The 25,522-nt window shown below is 46.5% G+C and overlaps 1 protein-coding gene across 2 annotated transcripts in view; it reads right to left on the reverse strand.

Moving 5' to 3' along the window:
- The window catches only part of COL27A1 (collagen type XXVII alpha 1 chain), a 234,622-nt gene that overhangs the window by 127,317 nt on the left and 81,783 nt on the right, over nucleotides 1–25,522 (reverse strand). For both annotated transcript variants that reach the window (XM_090021040.1, XM_090021041.1), the window contains exons 14-15: nucleotides 8,054–8,107; nucleotides 2,896–2,940 (exon numbers count right to left, since the gene is read on the reverse strand). In XM_090021040.1, coding sequence (XP_089877166.1) covers nucleotides 2,896–2,940; nucleotides 8,054–8,107 — 99 coding nt within the window. The remainder of the gene's footprint in view (nucleotides 1–2,895; nucleotides 2,941–8,053; nucleotides 8,108–25,522) is intronic.

Genomic DNA, 25,522 nt, shown 5'->3' on the forward strand with positions numbered 1-25,522 from the left:
GATCTGCCCTCGAGTGGCTCACTCTTACTGGGGCTCTGGAGCCTTAAGAAGGAATGGCGCACAAATTGCAAGGAAGAAGTGAATTGTGAGGACTCTCAGTGATGGAGAATTGCTGTGTTGCCCTACCCCCTGCCAGGTTATTCTTCTGTAAAAGTTCACTGTGTTTTTTGGGCCATAATGTTATTGCCAGTGGGGCTGTATTGGAGACACAAGGGATGAATGGTGACTGCTAGGAACCAGCCATGAATGAAATTCAGGTTGGAAATAAAGTCTCTTTGGTGGATTCTGGTAGGTCTAATTTTTGAGCTGTGGCTCATGGCCACATTGCTGTGAATTCAAATAATTCTGCGTGTGGCTTCATTACCAGGCTGGGGCCTTCTTCATACAGCCTCCAGGTGGATGAAGACAATCATATAGTGCTCTGGGCTCACTGATTCAGTCTGTATGCTGTGGACTAGATCCTTCTTCCTTTTCATTTGGAGGTTAATGCAATTTGGAGAGATTTCTTGGTGTATCCTTCAATGGGGATCCTGGTTGTGATTGTTAGGTGGCCAAAGATCATGTAGCTGGAGTCCAGCAAGTGATAGCATTTCCTAAAGATGCTCAGAGATACACAAAGGTACAGACACAGAAATCAGAGAGAAAAGTGTTTCCTGCTTTACCAGCACTGCAGAACCTGTCATGGGAAGGGAAATTGCATGTGGAAAAAATAGCAAACTTTAAAAATATAAGCATAAAAATGGGTCTTTGGGAAGAAGAGATGCCATTCATCAAGGTGTTGGTCTTGAAGTAGATTGCCCCTAAGAAAGAATTCACTCTCCCCTGCTCCAGAATTGGACAGGCAGTCCCTACAGATGCCTTAGTACTGAAACAGGTAGAGGTATGGAAGAGAAAAGTGGTTCTAACACTTTCATCGTCTTAAATCAGAAGCCTCAAAAGAAAAAATCGGAAAGTAAGGAGGAAAGCAAAATGAAAGGCTGCAAACTTAGCAGGTGATCTCCCCAAGCCGGTGTTTGAAAGAAGCTCCTTTCTTCTTTGGAAGCAAAGCCAATGCAATGGCTCCCAGCTGGATGCAGGATGCTGGGACAGACGCTTTGCCTGAAAAATGTGAAGGCTTCGAGTTGAAGACGGAACAACATGAGCAGCAATGAAAGAACCTCTGCTTTGGTCCTTACTCAGCTGGAACTCAGGGAAATTCTGATGTTGCTGAGGATAGTAAGATGGAGGTATCAGAACCGGTTCTTCAATCAGCATCTAGTCTCTGTCACTTGCAGTTTGATCTTCGAGTCAACAAAGGTCATAACTGGGCTTTAGGGACATTGACGGCTTGCCTACACTGAGCACAGAATTTGCTGTCATCTTTGTTGCTGTCTTGGACATGGAATAGTCTGCAAAACTGCCAAGGGGAGGCTACTTCTGGTGATTCTTAGCTCCTTTTTATCACCTCTGGAAGCAGGAATGGGATCCTTTTGAAACCCTAGTCATATCACATTTTTAAATAAAAAAAACTTGACTGACTGAGTGATGGTATCCGTGATAACATAAAGGGAAACTAAATAGAAGGTTGCAGGTCTCTTCTGAAGAGGAAGGCATGTGTTGGAGCTTAGATCCATATGATCCTAGGCTTGGGCCCTTAAGTGAATGAGGAATCGGAGTGTAAACCTGGGGATACATGGCCATGTCCAATCCTGGCACATGCTTTACAGTTAAAACATGGTTGAAGCTCTTTCCTTTGATCTGTCTGAGAACTTCAGGAAAACTTTTTGGTTTATGGTTAAATACGTTAAAGGAGAAGGGGCTCAGTTCCTGGTTCTGTCAGGCTCCCTGTGTGACTTTGGCTAGTCATTCACTCTCGAGTTGCCTTGGTTCCTGTCTGTAAAATGGGCATAAATTATCTCTCTCTCTTTCTCTCTCTCTTTGACTCTTAGGGGCAGGGTATCTCTACCACCACAGGGCCCCAATTCCTGCCTAGCACCACAAGACCCCAGTTTCAGCTGAAGCATCCAGGCACTACTGCAATACACAGGAGAATTCTTAGCTGCCTGTGGCATGGAAGTTTACAGTTTGCTAGACATTATGAGGAGGCAATTCTGAACAAAAGTCATCTTAATAATAGTAGAACCTGATGCTTCTTATCCATCCAAAGCAAAGGGCTGGAAATAAGTACTGAGCCCTAAAAAATAGGGGACGTGCTACTTCAGGACCAGAGGGAGCTCATAGGCCATTAATTTACCCAAAGCACAGGTCCTTATGAGAAAAGTACTACTCCTTCCTGGGTCGATGAAGACATATCAGAAGGCAGAATTGGACTGGATGTTTATCATCATTATTCTTACTCATGCTTTACCATCTTCAGTATCTTTCTTATTAGTGGCAATTTGGGAGTGGGGGTTGTTCAATTCCTACCTATCAAAACGGTAGGATATTCTTTAGTGCAAAATGTCACTATTCAAGAACAGCGTGCCTTCCATCAAACCGTCTCATTTGCTGGTCAAAGGTCTGTTTTAAAGATGAAAACAGATTCTGGCCTGGAATAAAGACACTGTCCCATCTTTACAAAATACATTGGCTAGTAATAATGAAAGGGCAAGCTACCTGGAAATGGGACGTGGGGCTGATTTCCAAAACCGACCCTTCTGCCTAAAAAGGGCGCACTCAGGAATTACATTACGTTCGCCCTGCTCCTTCCTGCCCCAGCACCTCCGCTTCCCCTCCCTCAACGGCGTCATACTTCTGCTCTGCCTTCACCCATAAACAGAAGTGCTGTATCCCCTGCAATGCCCAAGGAAGGAGGGGAAAACCCCCCCAACTCTACAGCAAATCTGTGCATGGTTACTGTGCCCTGAAAGGGTTAAAGCCCGCAGAAGCCAAAGTCCCATTTGTTTTCGTACTTACAATGAGTCCAAGGACTCCAGGAGGGCCCGGGGCTCCCAATTCTCCCTAAAAGGAAAGACAGACCCACATGGTTACAGACTCTTTGTAGACAAACAGAGGCTGAAAAGTGGCTCAGTGTTTCAAGGACTTGAGGGAAGGGAAAAGATCAGCCCCCTCCTTCCGTCACCCCCCACCCCCTTCCAATAGCCTAAGCAATCTCGAGCTTCCATCTTCAGAAAGCACGTTAATGAAGGAGGGCAGCCTTTGCAGACAGAAGGCTACTTGTTGTTCTGCTGCCGTCCCCACGGTTATGTGCAAGCCCGGCTTCCCCTCCCAGGAGCAGGCAGGATAAAAGAAGCATTTCACTGCCTGCGTGCGAGCGTGCGTGTACGTGTGTGAGTGCGCGCGCGTCCGTGCGCACACGCACACTCATGAAGGGGGAGGGGGAAGCAAAGAGAAGGCATGGGGAGTGTGTGTGTCAGGTGAGAGCAAGGGGAGAAAGACAGGATGAGGGCGAAGCAGGAATGGAGAGAGCGAGCAAAGGATGAAGCAGGGCAGGGCTGGATAGGGATGGAAATGAAAACAGCTGCGTTAATCCCCGGACAGCGCAGACCCCGAGGAGGGTGAATGCCTGGGAAACGGGTAAAAGGGAGGCGGTACGGCGCGGTGGGGCTGAAGAGCAGGAAATCCAAGTTCCAGCCACGGCTCTGCTCCCAGACTCCTGCCTGCCTTGGGTGAATCGCATCTTTTTGCAGCTCCACTTCCTCTCTGTCAAGCAGGCAATGAAAGCTGTCATTGAAGAGGCCGCTCAGATGAACATGACTTCCATGAAGTGGTGGGGCCTTGGGGAGGAGTGGGGATGGTAGTCGGGACTTCTGGGAGCGCTGCAGAGCTGCCCTGGGACTGGAGGAGATGGTTACTGGTAAGAGCAGTCCCTCTGCACGCAGAGGCAGGAGCTGCAGAGCTGCCCTGGGACTGGCGATGCTTCTGGTTGTTCATGGGAGTCACCTCTGCTGGCTGGTGCAGAGGGCAGAGCTGGGCCAGGGCACGGCCTCTTGACACAGTCAGAAAAAGAGAGTGGTTTATTGGACCCTGCAACCTCCTCACGCTGGGCCTGATTTACGCCATACCATCTTGCAAACCATTCATTTTCAAATGGAAAACCAGCCTTATTTCTGCACTGGCAACTTCTCCACAGAGAGGCTGCTCAGGCACCTGGATCATGTCAGCAGGGATCTCTCTGCAGGGATCCTGCTGTCACTGCCCAGTCATTTGAACTGATGTAGTGAAAAGCAGCTCTTATTACTGGCTAGGCATGAATTCTGTCAGATTCATCCAATTCTCAAAGAGCAAATAACGGGCGATAAATATAGATGAAAACATCAGTGTAAGAAAGAGAAGCTATTATCCCTAGTGTACCCCAAAGGCACACCCCAGGGTGCTGCTGTGATTGAAGTTACAGCTGATTGCCAATAACCAGCTTGGTGTCACTGCACCCAGTGGACAGGGATGTTTACTCTGCCTTCTACTTTTCAGCAACTACTGTGAATGCCCCTCATGCAGGTGGTTTTGGAAAGAGCCTGCTCCTCTTCATGGCCTTTCAATAACAGCGTGGCCCTGACCATTTATAAAGACAGACTGCCACCTGAGATTTGTGGTTAGGAGCTCAGGTCATGGGGGTTTATTTTCCAGCTCCACCAAAGGTGCATTCAAGGCACCCTCAGGAGCCTTCTGGTATGTTCAGACATGCCCTAGACTAAAGCCCCACAAAGTCATCTGTATCTCCAGGTGCCTAAATACCTTTGCAGTTTCACTCTACGTGAAACACAATAAGCCACCTATATCCTTCCATGCCTCAGTTCTCCATCTGAAAATTAGGATAGCTATGCCTCCTGGTTGCCTGAACTATTCCAGCTGTGAGCTCTTCGGGGCAAGGACGGTCTGAAAGGGTGATGTTGCTTGGACTGTCAGGACCTCTGGGTTCACTTGGACTGTTGGGACCTCTTAGAGTTACTACATGTTAGGATATAACTGTTGCCTGAAAAGGAACAACTTTGCAACACCATGAGGGCACTTAACACACGCTAAACTGCTGAATGCATGTCTGCTCACGTTTTAACCGCACTTAGTGTTAAGTTGAATGCGTGACACCACCTTTACTTTGCCCCCGTACAGAGTTAGCATAATGTCCCATCTCGTTTGAGGCCTCTAGAGGCTACAGTAGTACAAATGACATGCTCTTTCCACATAATCTGTGTTGGATTGGACATACTTTACCTTGTTCTATATTGGCTGGGTAATTTGGCTACTTTCTTTGACTGCCTTTTGCTGTGTGCCTGGTAGATCCCATTTACATAGGGCTCTTTTATGTGGAAGTTAAGTGAAAACCCTATGTGATTTCTAATGCACAGCTCAGTACCAACAGCCTTTGTGCTGACAGGGAGCTTGTTTGGTGAATTAGTGATTTTTCTGAAGGCCCCGGTGTGACTTAGAAATGGAGCGAAGGAATATCATGTGCATGCATACAAAACGGTTTCATAGCCTCAATCTCGACCCCCACCATTGATTTTTATGGCCAGGTCTATTCCTACATACTTTGGACATCTGCCAAGCCATTGTTCTCTCAAGTGGGATTCAGGATGGTAAGAGCTACTGGCATAAGGTCTGCCTTAAAAACATTCAGTTCTGGCCCCCTCTCTGCTTGGTTTAGCAAGGAGGGAAAAACATGTTTGATATTCTCCAGCAGACGGACTGGATAATATCCTTGTTCCTTTGAATACCCGATGACTTCTATGGACTCTGCTGTTGGCAGGGGGTTGGGTTATACATTTTTTCTCCTGGTCTATTGAGTTGTTGGTGTGACGGGCTGGATTTCCAAGTGAGCGGTGGTGAGACTGCCTCAGGAGAAGGGGCACTGCAGTGTCAGTGGACAGCACGAACCCAATGGTTGTCAAAATGTAGCATAAGATTTTTCTGGTGGGGAAGGGAGAGAGTGCATTGTGTGGGATGGGAAGGAAGGGTTAGTCATGCAGGCCAAATGGGGATCGGCTGTCGTTAGCTGCAACCTGGCTGCAGTGGCAAAGGATGCAACAGAATCGAGGCTGACGCACTCCAGAGAGAGGACGAGGCAATTCAGGTCCCAGCACTGTCTGCCTGCATCTTCACCACATATTCTACCTAGCAAATTCAGCATATCTGGGTGTCCCACAAACAGACCTTGCAGAATTTTTCTATGTCTGTGACTCCACTTGTGACCTCGTGAACCTCCCTTCAAGTAAGCTGAACAGGCTGTTTTCATTCTGCAGGCTTCGAAGCACATTAATATTTAAAAGCTGTTGATAAGATGAAAGCAGAGCGCTTCTTCTGGATGATTTAGTAGAGGGAATATTTGCTTCCTTTAGCATCTCTTGCAAGCACTAGGAACTGGCATTTGTCTGCCATTTGACACGTCTTCTGATTAGGCTTTAGACATCTTGGAAATTGAAAAACACACATTCTTGGCACAGAAAATCTCTGTGAGCATTATGATCTCCCTAATTCCTAAAGGACTGTGTGGTTCAAGGGATTGATAATGTGCTCTGTAAAGCCTTTTGCTTCTAGGCTCTGGTTCCAGCCTGACCCATGTCTAGAGCTGAGAGAAGAATGATGGAAAAAAAAAAAAACCCAAATTTTTAAGAATAATCCTTTAAAACCTACAGGTCTGAACCAACGGTGTTCATGAAGTTCTTGTGTTCACTTCCCATGAAAGTCGGCGCTACCAAGCTTGACCAGCAGGGATTACTTTCTTGTGAAAAATGAATTAGTGCTGAACAGAAATTTCAAGATGTTGCTGAATCAGTTGCCTTGTTTGGATGACTTGACTTGCACAAGGCACAGAAGCAATGCTGTGCAAGTATTGATAAATGGCCCGGGCACCACTAACTACAAGAAGCAGCCAGGAGCTGTTCATATGCTAATCAGGAGGAATAAATAAAGAGTCGCAAACAATTTTGAACAATTCATACATTTCAGAACTTCTGAAGTCCATTAGGAAACAGTTTGTGAGCAGAAAAACTGTGGTGCACATATTATTGAGTCTGAATTATTTTGCTTGGTTCTAATAGAGATTAAATATTACTAACATCCAGCTGGAATATAACACATGCTGGAGAGTTTCCGTTCCCATGAGAAATGTCCACTTCTTGAAAGCCAGGGCAATTTGAAAATCTGCAGGACTCCAAAACCTGCATGGCCTCCAGAAACCTCTCACTCGCAATCTGAGACCAAGGCTGGGGCACGTCTACAAGGCAGTGTGAAGCTTGGTCAGCCACTTCCTATGCTGCATCTATTCCCTGGAGCTTTCTGGTTCCAGAGCTGGCATCCTGACACCGTCTTCGCTTGTATTAAAGTTTACTTTAGATGAGAAAGGATCTTACAGCTTCCTGAAAGTACTCTGGATGCATATTTTATAATGACTTGATGGGCTGTGAAGCCAGGTTGAGTGTTCCCGGGTGTGAAAAATGAGATGCAGCAAAGAGAACAGCCCCTTTCAGTTTTAGCCTTACTCGCTGAGAAGTGAGTGGAGCTGAATGTCAGCCAAGCCAGTTCTTCCTCGTCCAAGGGGAGTAGTGAAAAGGACAGACGTTGGCTATTCCCTAAAGCAGCATGGTTAACCAGTTGTCTCTTTATCTCCACCAATAGCTCTGCACAACTCCTCAGCTGTTCCCATAAGCAGTGACTGCTGAGAAAAACTGTCTTCAAAAGTCTGAAAAGGACAGAACTTAGGATGCTGTAAAAGCCAGACGGTGACCTGCCACGTTCGGCCCAGTTTCTGTGTGACACCTACATGACTCAGACTTTACAATGTTAGGAAAAAGAAGTCCTGGTGACTTTTTAGCAGGCCTTGGATGGAGCCCAGGGTGTACAAATTGATACAGAAGATATTTGAATGACCAGCATACAGAAAGATAAAGACCAAAACCGTTCCATGTCCATGCTTTGGATTCCTCACAGTCACACGCTCAGGCCAAGAAAGTATTCAGCAGAACTGGGGTGCAACAAAAGGAAAGGGCCGAGAGAAAAGTGGAATCCAGAGTTAGCGGAGAGCTTCCCTTGCAGTTCAGTCGCCCAGCATTACAGAGTATATGCTGTAAAGTGAAATGGGAAAGAGGAGAAAAATGATGAAGATTTGGCAACTTACTGGATTCCCATCAATGCCTGGAGGTCCTCGTTCCCCAAAGTCACCAGGAAAACCCTGAGAGAAGGAGGCAAACACAAACCTTGGTTATTGCCACATATTGGGGGAAGAAAACAGACATCTTAGCGCTAGTCCCATTCTGCTCAGTGCAACATTTTGCAAGCTGGCAGGTGACAAAGCAGAACTGAATACACATAATCGCAGTGGTTACATGAACTTGCAAGTTATGATTAAAATAATTCCTATAACGCAAACACGCTAGCTTGAGGAAGAAGCTCTGCAGGGCCCTGCAGGACATCATGAGGTTGTGTCCTTACCGCACTGGCCAGTGCGAGTGCTGAAGTGAGAATGTATTTGTAATATCACTTGTACCCATTGGCCAGGAACCAGGTATTAACCAATAGGATCTGGAAGAAGATGAAATCACTGTAGAAAAAAGGGAGTTTTCAGTGTTATCCAGGTCATGTAAAAATTGCAGATAACAGATGTCAGCAAGGAGGTAGCTGAGGACAAACTTAGCTAAGCACTGAGCAGCTGTGGTCAAAAACTTGCAGTGTCTGAACCTGGCTTGTCCTCAGCTATTCCTGCAAATAAAGCCATATCCAAAGCCATGATTAGCTGCACCCTTTGCTATCACTGGTTATAAGCAGAGGTCATAATTTCATATTCTGGACATGGCTTTTGAGGCTCCAGTTAGGATAGTGGAGGTCTTTGGAAAGGGGGAAATCAACATTTTGCCCATCGTGTAGATAAGCTGGCAGGTTTTGAAGAAGTGACACCATAGAAAAACAGTGTTGAATTCCTTACCTGAATATAATCAGAGGGAATGAAAAGAAGTTGTTCGTCAAGAAAGGACATGGACAAATTAGACAAAGTCCAGTGGCGGACAAAAAAAATGGTTAGAGGGTAGACGAACTTGACTTATGAAGAGAGACTGAAGGAACTGGGCTTACTGAGGCTGGAGAAGAGAAGATTGAGAGGGGATTTAATAGCAGCCTTCAACTACCTGACGGGTGGTAACGAAGAGGATGGAGCTGGACCGTTCTCAGTGGTGGCACATAAAACAAGGAGCAGTGATCTCAAGTTGCAGCAAGGGAAGTTTAGGTTAGATATTAGGTAAAACTTTCTCACTAGGCAGGTAGTAAAGCACTGGAACAAGTTACTCACAGAGGTTGTGGAGTCTCCATCCCTAAAGGTTTTTAAGACTCAGGTAGTCAAAGCCTTGGCTGGGATAAGATAGTTGGGGATGGTCCTGCTTTGAGTAAGGGGTTGGACTAGATCACTGGATCTCAACCTTTTTGGCACCAGGACCCATTTGTAAACATTGATGGCCAGTAAATATTTTAAGTAGAAAACAGCGCCCTGGCTCTGCTGGTGCCCCTCACTCCCGATCCACTGCTCCCCACCCCCAGGCTCCAGCTCCCCAGTGTGTGGACAGGGGTTGGTAAGCGTGGGGCAGGAGGGTGTGCATGGGGTGGGGGGTGAGGCATGGAGGGGCCCCAAGCAGCCTGCAAGGGAAAACCCACAGTTTCCCATGTTTTTTCTCATTTAAAGGAGAATCCATTTTTAATGTTTGTTGATCCGTTTTTAAAGTTTGTTCATGAACCTTTCATATATTCTTGTGACCCACTTTTGGGTTGTGCCACGGGTTGAGAAACTAGATTAAACGACCTCTTGAGGGTCCTTCTGGCCCTAATTTTCTATGATTCTACATTAAACCAGGAAGTTAGAGGCTTCCAATGATGTTAATACTGTTGAGGTCCCTGCAAGCTACTGTTGCAGTACTGCTGAAGTCCCTGCTGGCCACATCAAAGAAGAAATGTATGGTCCTTTCCCTAAATAACATGTCATTGAGTTGAGATGTCAAGTGATAAGTGAGGATAGCAAACAGAAGTTGGGAGCTCCCTTATTGGCAATGCCACTAACAGAAACTACCAACTAGATCAATGGATAGCTCAGGAATAGAGTTAAACCAAAAACATGTCTTGGTAATATCAATGGTATATAGCCTGGTCAGAAGTGCTGTTCAGATGCATGCGTTTTTAGGAAGCTGGACAAGAAAAAGAAAAGGAGGATCGTTTGCCTTTAAATTCAGTGGGATCTGGATTTTCCTAACTGTTGTGACTGCGTGCTGCTTAGAGCAGATGCGACTTCCAAAAGTCAGCTTTCTCTTTGGGCTAATGTAGGTGCCCCCTCACCCATGCAGATCAGTAGGGCTTTCACTGGGAAGAGCTGTACTGGAAAAGGCGTGCATGGCTGTTTACAGAAGGCAGGAAAGAATTTTACACCTTTCCCAGTGACGTTTGACTGCGGGAAAAGAATTTAACAGCTTGAGGCAGTGCCAATTAGAGCCAATTAGGGCTTGACTGACCTGCCTTGGCTCAGAGTGCATAGCAAAATCCTGACTCTGTCCTTTTTGAGATGGAAATTTAGCTTCTATCCACGTTCGACTTCAGAAGCTGGCCATGTGCAGCAATCGTACAGTTGGTATTCAAATCTGGAGACCCCCACACATTGCCTACCAAAGCCCCAGTGTCAAGCTATGAAGAAGACAAGGCAGCGAGGCTCTATATGGGCTGGTATTAGCCTCCAGCTGCCCATGTTCATCTCCTAGACGGGCAGGATTGTGTACCCTGCTGACTCCATTTGAGAGATTGCAATTGCTTCTCCTGCTCCTGGAGGAATTCCTTTGCTTTAGCTGTGCTTGTCTGGACACCTGCTCCTTCTCTCCTTTGGTCAGGTAGCAATGGCAGGCCATGAGATAACTACAATCAGAGATGAAATGCAGGAATCTGAAATGGTAACCAGCACAAAGGCTAGACACCAAGTAAGGCCTATTTCTAAGTTTTTGGTAGTGTCTAGTCATGGATTTCACCTTCTAAGCTCCCTCCCCGTAAGATAAATTGCAGAGAAGATTATTTGTGTTGGCTTTCAGCACCCTCAGTTCCTTAGCACTCAGCAGGTTCAGAGCCTAAATTCTCTTTCCTGCACTTGCTGTGAGAGCTAGTAGTATATTTGTTTCAACAGGGTAATTTCCCTGCTCAGGAGCAATTTGAGCTCTGCTATGCTGGGGGGGGAGAGGTAAGTCAATGATCCAAATTGAACCATGTACTGCACAGAGCTGTGCATCACCTCATTTTATGAAAGACACTAAATGGAAGAAGGGCTCATTCAAGATGCTCAGGAACCAGAACAAGACAGTCGAACAGTTTCCCTCTCTTACCTCCAGACTGACTCTTGGCCTCTATAAAAACCTAGCAGAATTTGATACAAGGTCAACTTTATGGTGGAAAAGCCTGAGCCCATCATCAGAGAAATGAAATCCACTTGTTCTTCTCCTTTCTTTTTCTGTCCCCAGTCAGAAAACTACAGGAGCTACAACTGTACTATATCTTCAAGGAGAAGGTTGTTTTGTTTAAGATGGCTGTGGTCTTATTCTGCCCAGCATGGGGATGCATAACGGGCATCAGAGGTGGTTGCAGCTTACTGATTCTGTGCTGACTCAAGTTGTGAGTGGTCTGTGGACTGATCTAAAATTACCCCGGGGGTGCAGCAGTCCCAAAGGACATTACACAGACCTCCCTCTGCCATGCTTTTTACAGCAGTAGTAGTAGAGGTAACCTGGTACTTGCTGTTCTATTAGGCAAGCACTCTGTGGATGATAACTAGAGCTAGAGCCCAACTGCTTTGCACTCTTCAGGCAAGAGCCTAGTGGAGACTCTGAGCAGCTGACTGTATGTATGGTCGCATCCAGTCTTCCTAAAGAAAAGTTGCATGTGCCAGTGCTATAGTGATGAGAACCATACAGACGCGCGTGCACGCACACGCACACACACGGATTCAAGTAAGTAACTGCAAAACTGCCTTAATCCACCTATCTGGCTCCAAAAGATGAAGCCTGATCTGAAGTTAGGGTGCAGTGGGTGATATTACTGTGCTCTGCAAGGCCAGAGGAGAGCGTCTGGAGATGGGGAAGGGGGAGAGGGAGACTCCATTCTGGTTGAGTGAAGGGGAATCGTGTACATGCCTCAAAGAGAAGCAGATTGGGAAGGGAAGAGCTTTGCAGAAAGTGAGTCAGGCTCCGAATGCCGGGTCAGCTCATCTGATCTGACACAAGCTACAAAAAGAATAAAAAATAGGCTCATATACAATACTTGGGAGCCAGAACGCGATGGTGTAACAGTCCTTTCCAAGCAGCTTCTATTTTGTTTTCTCTTTCTCTCACCCCACAGGCTTTTGGTAGCTTAATTGCTGGCATGCAGTGTAGCTGCACCCGACCAGCTCCTCTCAGCGCTACAGACACAGGCTTCTTTGGAAAGTCAAGTCTAGAGAAAGCAAAATACAGTGGCCAACAGCAACATACCATTTGGAAAGCCATCAGCAAGACTGACACGAGATGTTCATAGTGGACAGAACAAGAAGAAATGGTGAGCAAAACCCTGAAATTGAGGTGTTATTTGAGATTTCATGTTCTTTCCTAAAAGTTTTCAACCAGAGACCAGTACAGTTAGGTGACTAGAAGGTTATTCACACCCACAGTGAAATCCAGGCTCTCTTTAAAGCCGTGGGAGGTTTGCCATTGTCTTCACTGGAGCCGCGCTTTCATTTCTTCTGTACCAATCACCCATAGCAAGCTGAGCCACGTTAGCAAAAGGATGCAAACTGATTGTTCTCTTGGTTGGGTTCAGGTTGCACACTTTAAGGGCATCAGTGCAAAAGGGAAAGTTGTGAACCTTTCCAACTGGGCACTGCCTCTCCCAAGCCTGTGCACAGGCCAAGACACTGTGGTGACCAACTGCTGGAAGCAGCTTTCTAACATCGGCTGGCAAAGGTATAAAAATGGGCTGTCTTTGAAAAAAAAGTTAGGAAAAAGTAGACTCTCCTACATACTGAAGCAATAAGGGTAGTATGGCGATGTATACGGAAAACTCAGAGCTCAGTCAAAAAAGCGCTGCCTTGGAATAGTCTTTTGTTTATGGTCAAGAAGACTATCCAAGGAAAATATGAATGTTCACAGAAAGGACATTATGCTGCATGCTCCCCTATCATAGCTCATAATACTTAAATAGCACTGCCCCTTCACCAGGAAAGCACCATAGCACAGGTTCTCCAAGTAACCTGGGTTTACTCTCAAACTGCCTCAGAGAGAGGAAGATCAGGGTATATCTGGGGACTCAGGAGTCCTAGATTCGTTTCCCTGCTCTGCTCCTGACATTTGAGAGGACTTCGGGCAAGTTGCTAAGGGATGTCCTACTCAGGAAACTTCTGCTAGTAATGCAGGGTTCCCTAACCAGCACCTCTGGGACACGACCTTCTGATGTTTCTTTGATGCCACAAACAATTTTGCTTTCTAATGATGGATGTTTCATTACTATGAGATTACCCATGGGGCATTACATGCTCAGCATTGCTGCCCATGAACCCATGAATGTTGGAGACCACTATATATACTATATCAATACAGCTATATCCTCAGAAGGCCTCATATGAATACTCTTATTCCAAAATAAAACTGGCTTTTTTTCAGTTTAGCTTGAACCACTTTCAAAGTGACATAAACTATCCTGGAAAGAAGCATTATTATACCACAATAAGGCTGCCTACATGGTCAGTTATATTGGCATAATTATCCTCTTTCCTCTTTCTGCTTTACAATCCAGTGACTAGAGGAGCCACATCAAGCTCCATCTCTGCGTTGTTTTTGGCTTGCAGTATAATTATAGCAGTCGACACCTTAGTGGATGCTGTTGTAACTTTTTCATATAAACAAGCTCTTAGTTTCTCTGTGCCTCAAATCTCTGTCCAGTATTGCCCAGCCTCTCTGTCCAGTATTGCCCAACCTCTAAGGGGAGGAGGATAAATGCTTCAAAGATTGTGAACCACTTGGGCAGTGAGGGACTAATAATAACAACTGTACCAAGTTCTTTTCAGCAGTAGATCTCAAAATGCTCCAAGGAGGTCAGTACAATTATCCTTGTTTTATGGGTGGGGAAACTGAGGCGCAAAGAAATCCTCTGTCTGTTGACAGGACCTAGCAGGCTGTGGCAGAGCTGGGAACAGACCCCACATCTCGTGGGCTCTTGTGCAATGCTCTCTCCGGTACGCCACAATACCGCCTCACACAAAACAAAGTACGTCAGCGTGTAAGCGTCTGAGCGGAGAGCCCAGACACTGGTAGCCCTGTTATTATTCAACTTGAAGGGAGAAAGCCAGAATGCCAATAAACATCCTGATCCCAGAACAGGGCCATCAGCACTAACTGGTAGACTAGCCAAGCTAGGGGGCCACTGGACGAGTGCTCTCTGCTCACTGACAACACTTCTCTCTTCTCCCAAACTACGCAGCTTCATGTTACTTCAGAGGACTGCCACGCTGCAGTCTCGGCTGCCTCAGTAACTGCGCTATTCCAACACTGACGGCCCAGGTACTTAACATTTCTTAAAGCACTAACCAGGAGTGACTGGACACACTGCAGTGAATTATGATCACTCCTGTATTTTGAAAGTTGATTATTTTTTTATTTCTTTTGGATTGAGGAAGTGTATAAGATCTCACATGCATCTGCGGTTTGTGCCTGCAGAGATGATCTCTTCCTGCTTGCTCCTGCACACCGGCCATATCCCATAGCTTTGGAAATGCCACAAATTCAGCGCTACCCAGAATGGGTTTGGACTGAAGCGGAGGGATTAGAGGGGGATGTTACCTCCTCTTCTTCCCCAGACTCCTCCTATTATATGCCTCCTTCTAGTGTCCATAAACTCTATCACATCCACTCAGTTCTGCTCTATGCCCCAAGGGGGTGTACACAAGTTGCTTTTTTCGCCATTTAAAGTGCTTTATTGCCTGGACTTAACAGAAGTGCATGGCTTTACAGCACTTAAACATGGGTACAGCATTTTAAATTAACCTTTGTTAAAATTGAAGTGCTGCATTTTACACTTTAAATAACTTCTGTACACTGGTCAAATTTCTGGCCAGTGGAGAAACCCCAGGAGGCTGCAAAGTGCCCCTGACTTCTAGCCTGGGAAGTGCAGGGAGGCTAAGAGCTCCCCCCACCAACACTGCACTTGTGTCCTGTTTAAGAGCACTGTAACTTCACAGTGCTATAAAAAGTGCTCTAAATTACACTGCTCTAAAACGTGCATGGAGCACTTCCGTGCACACTCCAAGAGTCCTATAGGCCAAATTGGAGGTGTGCAATTCTTTCCTAACTTTGGTGATTTTAAGGCATAAAGGGTGAAGGCCAATTACATAAGATTTGTGAAGCAGATTAATCAGCTCACACAGTTAAAATTCGCTGACCCCTCCCCTTCTCCCCAGGAGAACAGAGAAAGGCCCCGTTCTTGTAGTCGTTCAAACCTCCACCGTTCCAACTCGTGAGTGCCGCATGGAGACTGCAGCTGTTTCTCTCTGAAGCACAGCCCCTGGAAAGCATACTCAAGAACTGGGATCAAGCAGACAACCATCACTGTGAAATGCGCAGATATACGCCCTGCCCGCGACACGATCCAGAGCCAGGGACTGGGAGGAGACAACAGAGAGTAGTGGAGCAGAGAGGGAAACTTCTGACTAACAAGTTTTTCTGGCCAAGTGCCAATGGGGCTCCTCTGCAGACTGCTGAAGTCAGCATGACAAAACTTTTGGCTCTAGTTTCCAGCTAAGAAATACAAAAACCTCAAAAACAAGAAAAAAAGCCCCAACCCTGAATGGATTTCACATTGTCTGAGAGAGAGCAGGGGGAGCGGGGAGTGGGGAGAAGCTCCCTGAGAGCAGTGGGATTTCGAAGGACAGCATGCGAGCAGGAGCAGATAAAGCCACTATGCCTAGATATCTCAGGTCCTCACTTGGCCCCATCAATGCAGACCTGGGCACCTTCCAGGCAGTCCTGCGCATATGCTCGCAACATCCTGCTGATGCAGGGAAGTGACATTTACAGATGGGAAATAGGGCACAGAGGCTAAGTGACTCAGGCCAAGTCTCGCAGGGGATTTGGGGCAGGGCTGGTAATGGGACCCATGTCTGCCATCTCCTAGGACAGTGTCTTAAGCTCTGACGAACACTTCCCTCTGAAAGGCATCCTCTGATACACCAGACTCACCTGACAGCCAGGCTCAGATAGACAGATGGACATGCATGCACTATTGCCCCCTCTCCATTTATATGACGGTGCTCAACACGAGACACTCCCTCTCCTTTTACTCTGAAAGGAACAAATGGCACCCTGGTCTCTTTGCCACCATTATTGGAAGTGCCCTGCAGAGGCACACGAGAACGTGTGACCTGGTCCTGGGGATCAACAATCCTTGGGGAAACGAAAAGGGGAAAAATAAGAGGTGAGACCACTAGATCTGACACACCTCAAAGACTGTTTCAGAGGTGTGTGTGTGTACACACAACATCTGATTCTGTTTAAAACTCTTTCCCTGCTGGAGTAAGGGAGGCAATCTGGCAGCTGCTGCTCTGAGGAGTCCTGGCAGGTCTTGAGGCCGATAGAATCCTTCTCCAAAAATAGGATTTTATTTTCCTGTTGGCTCAAGGTAAAGCTGCTCCAACCGCCTGGCCCTCCTGTCTTGTTGTGAAAGGCGAGGTCTGCCAGTTGGCTTATACCAGGTGAGATACTGCCCAGCAAGTCTCCTCAAGGGATGCAGCTTGCAAGTCAAATAATTTAAGAAAAAAGAAGGGGATAGGGGAAGAGAGGAGGCGCTCAAAAAAAGAAAGTGTGGGAGAATAAAATAAACAAATGGCGCTTATTCTGGCAGCCTGGGTTTCTGGCAGCATCTGAATAAAGCAGACACGAGGCTCTTTTCAGGTGGGCATGGGGGCAGGCAGGCATGGCTCAGTGTCCAGAGGTGTAAGAGTTAAGTCACTCCGCAAGGAACGAAGCTGCAGACAGACCCCTGGCTTTCCCGTCACGTTCATCCATGCTCTTGACTACAGACATCGAGCCTCTCCAGGCACAATAAAAGCCTTCACCTGCTTCTCCTTCCAGAGCCAGAATCTAAGCAATTTCCTCTTGCCCCAAATGATGGGGGAGGCTGTCCCTCTGCCTTTAGGCTTTGCCACAGTTCTGCACTGTTGCTTCTCAGGGAAGAGATATGGGCACCTTGCCCTTCCTCTGCCATGTGGAAGCAGATACATGATCTTACTCTTCCATGTTTTACACTCCCTCCTATAAATGATTCATGCTATCTGCTTATGTACCTAGACACATGCCCACCTCTGAGAAACCTGGGAGCTTAGGCAAACAGGCAGCACCGCCTGATCCAAACTCCACTGAATCCAGATGGAAGGACTCCCTTTGACTGAAATGGGGTTTGGATCAGGCCTTCTGATTGCCTGGGTCACTAACAGCTTAAGGAAATTCACTTGGAAATGACACGGCCTCTTTGCAGTTCTTGCTTTGCTGGCACCCCAACCAAGAGCTTAGATATGGGCCAGAGGGACACTACAGAGACCCCAATCATCTTAAGTCCCTCTGCGACTTTTCTGCCAATGCTTGTAATTATGAACCGAGGCACCCGAACCATGCAGTTTCTTATTTCAGGAACGCTGGGCGTGTCTATACGTGCCCCTTCGGCGCTGTTCCTTCGTGCAGTATGGAAATGCAGTAGCAACTGTTACTGCACCGTGCCACAGTGCTCGGGTAATTTTTAGCTGCTACACCGCCGCAGCAACACGCTATAGCAAGGGAGTGTGTTGCTACAGCAACTTAGTAGTGACATCAGTTTGTGCCCACCGATGCTACAGCGCCATAATGTGTTGCTATGGAGACAGCATCTCATGTAGATGTGCCTGCTGTTGAGTAGCTTAGACCCAAATGTAATGCTTGTAAAAAAAAAATGTTATTTTAAAATGTAAGGTTTCTCCCCCACCCCGGCTGGAAACCACTGAACTGCAGACAGGTTGAGTTCCAGGCTGGTTTCTCAACCAGCATCTCCCTACAGGGAGGATGGATGGTCTGCAAGACACTGGGCTGGGTCTCATGGGACCAGGATTCCTGGATGACTCCAGGCAAGTCACTTAATCCCCCTTCACAATCAGAGCCTCATTCCCCTGCTCGTTAAAAAAGCAGCCTAGCAGACTTTCCTACCTCACAGGATTGTTCGGAAGATACAACCCTAATTACTTGGGGCATTCTCATACAGGAGTGATAGCAACAAGTACCGGAGCTGGCTGGATGTTGGAAACCCCAACACATAATCTTCAAAACCAGAAGGTGAAGGTACATGGCAGCCTGGCAAATCAGTGCCTGGCAGAAGTGAAGATGAGCAGCCCAATTTCTTTGTCCACTTTGAGGCAAAGGAGAAAGTAAAGAAACTGGTTAACTGTCACAATACGTTCAGCTTGACCAGACTAGTGCTACCACCAATAAGAGAGGACTTAGAGAGACTTACTGTATTTGGCCAGATGGCATAATGCAGTTAAAGAATTAACACCCTCTACTTGTGAACAAAGCATCTGCCTACACTGCACAGTGCAGTGCTAAGCAAGCTTCATGTGAGCTAGCACAGAGCACATTTAGCTAGACAAAACAGCTCCTGACAGGGCAGCAGCACATGTGGCCATCTCTTCGCATAGCTGCAGAGGCCTCCTACTCCCCTGAAGTGGCCCAGTTTGGCTTGGCTTGCAAGATCCATCTTGAGTTTGTGCTGCCCCATTGTGCTAGATGCTGTACAAACACTTACTCCAAACAAAATGTTTGAAAAACAAACCGTTCTCCATAGCTTGCCAAGACAAGCAGCTCAGGTCTAAGATCCTGTCCTCCCAAATACCTACACCAGCAAAGGAAACAGGATACCCCTGGTTTTATCACAGCTTACAGTATTAAACTGTGGATTAGCATCAGTGTGTTGTCTTAGCTGCTGTTTCCAGTATTGCTCGTTCTACCGAGATGGCTCAAGCCTTTTGCCACAAAGGGCTAGTACAAGTAAATTCTTAAGTAAGTTTTATGTTCAGTTGTAAAACATATTGTCCTCTCCCGCTACCCACATCACTTAGACAAACCACACCTGCAGTCCTACAAAGTTACTTGTACAGACCTCTGATCCTGGGAAGAGCCCCATCAACTTCAACTGCTCACTTTTCTTAGAGGAGGGGTCCTTGCACACAGCCCATAGCCAGTGTCTGAACTCCTTCCCAGGTGATGGAGCAATGCTAAAAAACACAGTGGTAGTTGAGAGTTTGGGCCAAAAGCCAACCCTTTGGGATGAATGCTGAATCCTGAACTTGTGGCTTGGCAGGTGAAGGGAGGAGGTGAAGCTGGTGGCATGAGAACTGTTTTTCTAGAATACACCTTTTATCATTTGGGATCTCAAACTGTTTCAATTTAGGGAAAGTTTCCATTCTTGGAACTATTCATTCTGAGAGCCGAGCTGCTGGGTCAGCGTAATAAAACACTGTGCAGCCAGATGGAAAATGGCCGAAGTGAAGCCTGCAAGCATTTGGGATCTTTTTCCATCATGTGGTTGTTGTTGATAATAAGATTAATAATAATAATATTCGTAATTAAAACCTACTTATTTCTAATGTAGGGAAATATATTTTAGAAAAAAAATTCTCTCAAGTGCAGCACTGCATAGGCCCAAAGCTGAAACCCTCACTGGCCATGACATTCACGCACAGAGTGCTCAGGGTCTCAGCTCAATGTCATAATGGGCAATGGCAAAAATCCCATTGATTGCGGTGCGACCAGCAGCAGCAGGCAAGATGGACGATGAAAGGGCCACACGGTCAGATTTGTTGCCCTTGACAGGAGCATTTGCTGGGCTTGCAAATCAGACATCTTGAACTGCAGAGTCCATATCCAAGATTTCCCAAAGCCTGGGATTGCATGGATCAGGAGGGTTTGGTTTGACTCATTCTGAAAACAGGAAAGAGCCAAGGAGTTTGGATTCCAGCTGCACCTAAGCTTATAAGCACTCAGATCTGGGGTGGGGGCTGGAGGAGAAGCGAAGCTCGTTCAAGCCCCAGTCTGCTCTGACAGGAATGAGGCTTATTTTTGCAGTGACTTGCTCTTATGCCAGCCCCTCCAGACACATGGCAAAAAAACCCATCCCACCACTGTTTGTACGAACAGCAGAGACTGTGTAACTTGGCACGACCACGTATGCTTATGTTTGCCACTAAGTTATCTCAGCTTTGTAGCACGAGGCGGAGGAAAGCTAAAAAGCTAACTCTTTCTAATAAAAAGATGCCCAATATCAAACTCAGCGGTGTCGTCTCAGGTAGGGAACTGGACCAGCTATTACATTCTGGGGAGGGAGCACTGGATGCTTGGACTTATTGTTGGCAAACCACTTCCTCTGGAATTAAGGAGGTAGAGAAGAAAACAAGTGTCCCTTTGGGTTTACTGTAAATGCAATGCAGGTATTATGTTTACGAGTATTGACTCCAAACTGATATGAAACCCCTTGGTAAGACAGGCGTTGTCACATTATGAGGTGGGAGGCCAGCAAACAGGTCTAAAAACTGTAATCAGCACACGGCATATGGATGCTCAAGTCTGCACCTGGCTCTAAATGCTGCTGCTTTGCAGTCCTCATCCCTAGACTAGTTCTCTACCTACTGGACCATGTAGTTTCTTTTTAGTTTGTGCAGACAGGTTCCCACCAGTACTCGCTGTCATGGTAAACAGTGTGAATTACCAGGCCCCACAGCTTTGGTTTGATCCCTCATTCTCGGCATGGTAGTTATATAATCCAAGCCATCTGTCCAATTACCCACTGGAAGCAGCACTTTGGTCAACACGCTGGAACTTGTCAAAGGGTTTTCTAAGCACAATTGCTATGACTGCACTGTTAGGAAGAGTCTGCCCGGCTGGCGCACTGGCTCACAGGAACTCTCCCTCCCAACATGCAGTCTAACCCGGGCAGGACAAAGCTGATCATTCAAGTGCAAAGGCACAGAAGAGAGGAAACCACAGGAATGGTACTATCAGAGCACAGCAAGGCAGGTAGAAAGTCCAGACCTCTGCTTACAGTACTAGCTACTTGTTTGCTTCACTGTCACCTTGACCTCCCCACTCCAGCAGTTGTTCTCACCTCCTTCCAAGGGTGTTTTTTATCACAGGTTTGGATAGCACCTCACAAAATCAGTTCCGTAGCACTAGAAGAAACATGCAATGATAGCGCAGGTAGGGAGAAAAACTGGCAAAAAAATGCAATGGATAACTTCCATATCAGCAGGCTGAGATTCCTCCTTCTCCTAAGTAACCTGGCTGTGTAAGAACAAAGAGTTAAGCAAAATGACATGTTAGTGCCAATAGCAGGCTGTTTGCCAGTGAAGGACAACAGAAGACTATGTGCAACGCAGGAATGTGAGTCAGTAAAGACCTCCTAAGAGACAGAGGTGCACCAGTCAGAACAGCATTTTTTAAAAGAATGGAAGATCATTATTTTGCCTAGCTGTACATTAAAACAAAACCCCAGCTCCAGGAACTCATTGCATGGCCTCCTCAGGATAATGCAGGCTAGGACTACTGCAGAATTTGGAGCTGATAAGTGCATGTGAAGTGCTTTTTACTCCAAAACCCACATGCATCCACACAGCAAATGACAAGCATTTGATTTAATCCATTACCACTTAAACCATTGTTGAAATTATTTAAAGTCATCTGAAACTAAATAATTCCAAGCCTCCACAAACCTATTTCTTTATCATTAAATGGGCCTCAGTTCATGCCTTAGAAGTTGTTCAAACTTCTTTGCAGGAGCTTTTCATTTTCGCTCATCTTGCCTTGCTTTTTGTGCAGATCCAGTGCTTTACTTCTAGAATTAATGTAAATCATTTGTCTAAAGGTGTGAATGAAAGGAATTATGTATGGATCCCCCTTCTGTTGTTTCCAGGTCTTTCCCTAACATACAAGACTCTTCCGCTCTCCTTCCTGATTAACAGATTTGCCTGTTCATTTGCAATTCATTTCTGAGCCCTGTACATCCCATGACTCAGTTTTCACCTTGCAGAACCTCTTACACCACCTCATTCAAGGCAACAGGTAATGGCACGGGCAGAAGCCAGTACTGCAGTCTTTGCAGACCCTTATCTAAGGCACTTTCACAAATCAGACTGATACGCTTTTGCAAATGTGCTCTCTGCAATTCTGCGTTCTCTGTGTGTGGTTTACAGTGCTCACTGCAGGTTTGAAGATGCATTTAGTGAATTCCTATACTTTAGACAAGAGTTTCACAGATCACAGCTCAAATCCTTCTTTCCCCTAAGCAGTGGCATCTCTCTCCTAGAAGTTAGGCCCATAGACACTATTTTCTATTTCCTACTAACAGAGAACCTGGCATTGTTGTGTTAATTCCTTTCTACGTTCAGGAGCCTTCGGGTGACTTCCAAAGATGAGACATGCATTCATCTCTGTTCACAGGGGCAGAGAGACTCCTCTGAGCTCAGCCACCTGGGAAAGGTAAGGTGGAGGGCCATATACCCTTCCACAGACGTATGTTCCTCCCGCCATCTGTCTCATGCCCTGAAGAAAGAAGAAATGTTGTCCTTTTAATGAGGCATGAGCATTGGCTTGCCTCTCTGGCACACACAAAGAATCAAACTTTTAGCTCTCTTGTTCCTCCCGTCTCCCGATCTCCTCTGCATACCTGGACCATTATGCATTCCACCCTCGCACCAATGAGGTTACCATTTCACATCCTTCTCTCACTTGCAAGCACTGTGTTGCCAGCTGCCCAGCGGGGGACCATAAAACCTCAGTGCTCCCAGCCATCACATTGCTAAGCATGAAGATTTAAAACCAGCCATGCTGGTCCCAAGGGTCCAGCCTGCCCTCGAAAGAGACAGCGGTCCTGTAGCTATCATGCACTTGTGTTAGTCTAGTCTCCCTGAACATCATATTTTAACAATAATTCTCCCTACAGTTTGCCCCCAAACCTCTCTCTTCAGAGCTTCTTAGTGCCACACAGTTTAAATGCTCCCACTGCAACGTTTATGATGCGCTGTAGAGAGAGGGTGGGGGGGTCAGCTGAATGGCTGCTCTGGGGACATGCTCACCATGTTTCTTACAGCCCTGCTGGGCTTAACTCCACTGGAATGGTTTCAAAAGCTGACTCGCGTCCAGTTCGTCTGTTTTAATCTTTACACTCTTACATCATTCCGGGAGGCCCACAGTACAACACACAAAATACCCACGCTTAATCTCTCCAGGTCGAATACCAAGCAAAGCTAGGTACAAACACACATCTGGCGCAAACTCCTTTCCTCCTTAACCACTTAGGATGGCAGCTGGTGCAGGCTGCAAAAAGAGTTCTGTCTTGCAAGGACAAACCCACGCGCGAGCAGCCGTAGCAGCGTACTAGCAGCAAACCTAGCAGCACAGGAGTGTGGCAGGCAAAATTGTACCAGGCATCCTGACGGCGCACATCTCCCAAGGGGCAGCATGTCCCTAAAGATAAGGTACTGGAGTGGGAGTTGGGTAGGCTGGGTTTTCTCTTCTGCTTTATCAGGGATTTGCTGAGTCAGCTTGGGCAAGCTGCTTACCCTCCCCACCTCTCGATACCATGACAATATACTCACCAGCGGGGCTTTGAATTTACATCAGCGCATTCGCAATTTGTGATAAATCCCTTGTGCTGCGTGGTGGAGACAATGCTGGCATTTTCCCAAGGAATTTAAGGGAATTAGGTGCTCGGTGAAACCCCACGTGTATACCTAAGTTTCCTTTGAACTTTTCAGCTCAACTGCCCGTGTTTTTGCAAGTGAGAATCCCATTGATCTCAGGGGAGCAGGCTGTTTGTAACACTGACCGCTGGACAAAGCCTTCCAAGTGGAAGATTGGGGGGGAAAAAAAAAGGTTAAACAGCTGGAATGTGTTGAGCATACAGCATGCTGTGTGTGGAAACACATCAGAGCCCAGAAACCCTCAGCATTTCCCTGTACCTAACGACAGTTGCCTTGTTTATTTTATTCTGGTCAATAAGTCATAGCATTTCGACTGATCCTTTGCAGTTATTCGCTGTAGAGGTTCCTGATGTGACTAGCAGTCTGCAGAAGTATAAGGCAATCTGGCAATTTCTCCCCCTATCCTTTTCCCTCTTCTCCCAAAGAGAAGAATAGTTAACAAGGATGAATGTGGGATTGTCAGGATGTTTGCATGGCTTTCATTGTGAGAATGACACAAAGTGGTAGGCTTGGGACTCCTAGAAAGCACATGTTCGCATGCAAGGATGAGCAAGCGGGTGCGGAGGATTTTTCTGCAAGTGGGTGAAGGGGCATTTTACAAGGAAACACAAGAGCATAATGACGAGAACAGGGAGACAGGGCAGAAATGTGCATTACGGGACAGACCGGGCGCAAAAAAGGTACTAAAATACAAGAGAACAAGAATGAGCCAGCCCAGGAGCTGTTGGAGAGCTAATGACACCACATCTGCCAGTGGATGTAATGGTCCTGGCAAGACAAGCACATAGGAGATTGCTCACATAGGAGAGAATAGGCACAGTAATGGTGTAAGAGTGATGAACAACTAATACAGGAGAAGGGAGCACACCCAGGGTGCCAGGAGTACAGCTCTCCAGCCTGTGCAGCTGTCTTGTATGTGCAGGGAAGATTCACCCCATCAAACTCACCCAGTCCAGTTTAGGAGACTGGAACTAAAATTCCTTCCAAACAATTGTAGTAGGGTCACATTCACTGCTGAACACAGTCCCACAAGCCTTGCCCTTCTCTCCTCCCTGCTCTGTGTTCTCTGCTCTGCTCGCTGCTCTCCTTCTGCTTCACCACTGCATGATTTGACTGATGGTGGCACGGCAGCCTCCGCCTTTGCTGCTCCTGCCCTCCTGAAGAGCCGTTTTGCAGCCCCCTGCTTCATCAACTCCTCTTTATAGTTTGAAGCCTTGTGTCACTCTCTCACCTGGATCTCAAACTTCCCTTCCCTGCTGAGCATTTTTATCTGATTCAGCCTCCTCCTGTCTAATGAATGCTAAATATGTCATAAAGCTCATTAGTGGTACAGCTACAAATATTGATCACAAAGCACTCTTGTATCTATTTACATGCTCTGAACAAGGAATGCTGCTGCACGCATGATACCTGGTGAGTATAGTCATGGGAAAGAGCGAAAATTGCTCCTGATCTGGGACGGCAATGGCACTCATGAGTAGGCAGAAGGGAGTGGGGCTAGGTAGGTAGGAAATACTATGACATTGGAGAAGAACAGTCAGGAGGAGGTTGCAACAACAGGATGTGTTACAAAAACCTGAATGCTTAAGAGTAACCTACAGAAGATAAGAGTTCGGTGAGTGTGAGGCTTGTCTGACAATAACAGAGGCGTGTAAGAGAGAGAATGGGGAACAGACCATGAAAGAAGGGGAAGAAAAAGTTAAAATCCCCAGTTTGCTTAAGGAAAGGTATCAGGATTTTTTTGATCCCTCCAGTTAGCTCCTACTAGAAGTTATGGGAAAGACTCAGTCAGCATCAAATATTTTGTTTCCAGTTTCATTCAACAAAGACTGCATAATA

Source organism: Crocodylus siamensis, chromosome 11, assembly GCF_052110815.1.
Source record: "Crocodylus siamensis isolate JL-2025a chromosome 11, ASM5211081v1, whole genome shotgun sequence".
Lineage (NCBI taxonomy): Eukaryota > Metazoa > Chordata > Crocodylia > Crocodylidae > Crocodylus > Crocodylus siamensis.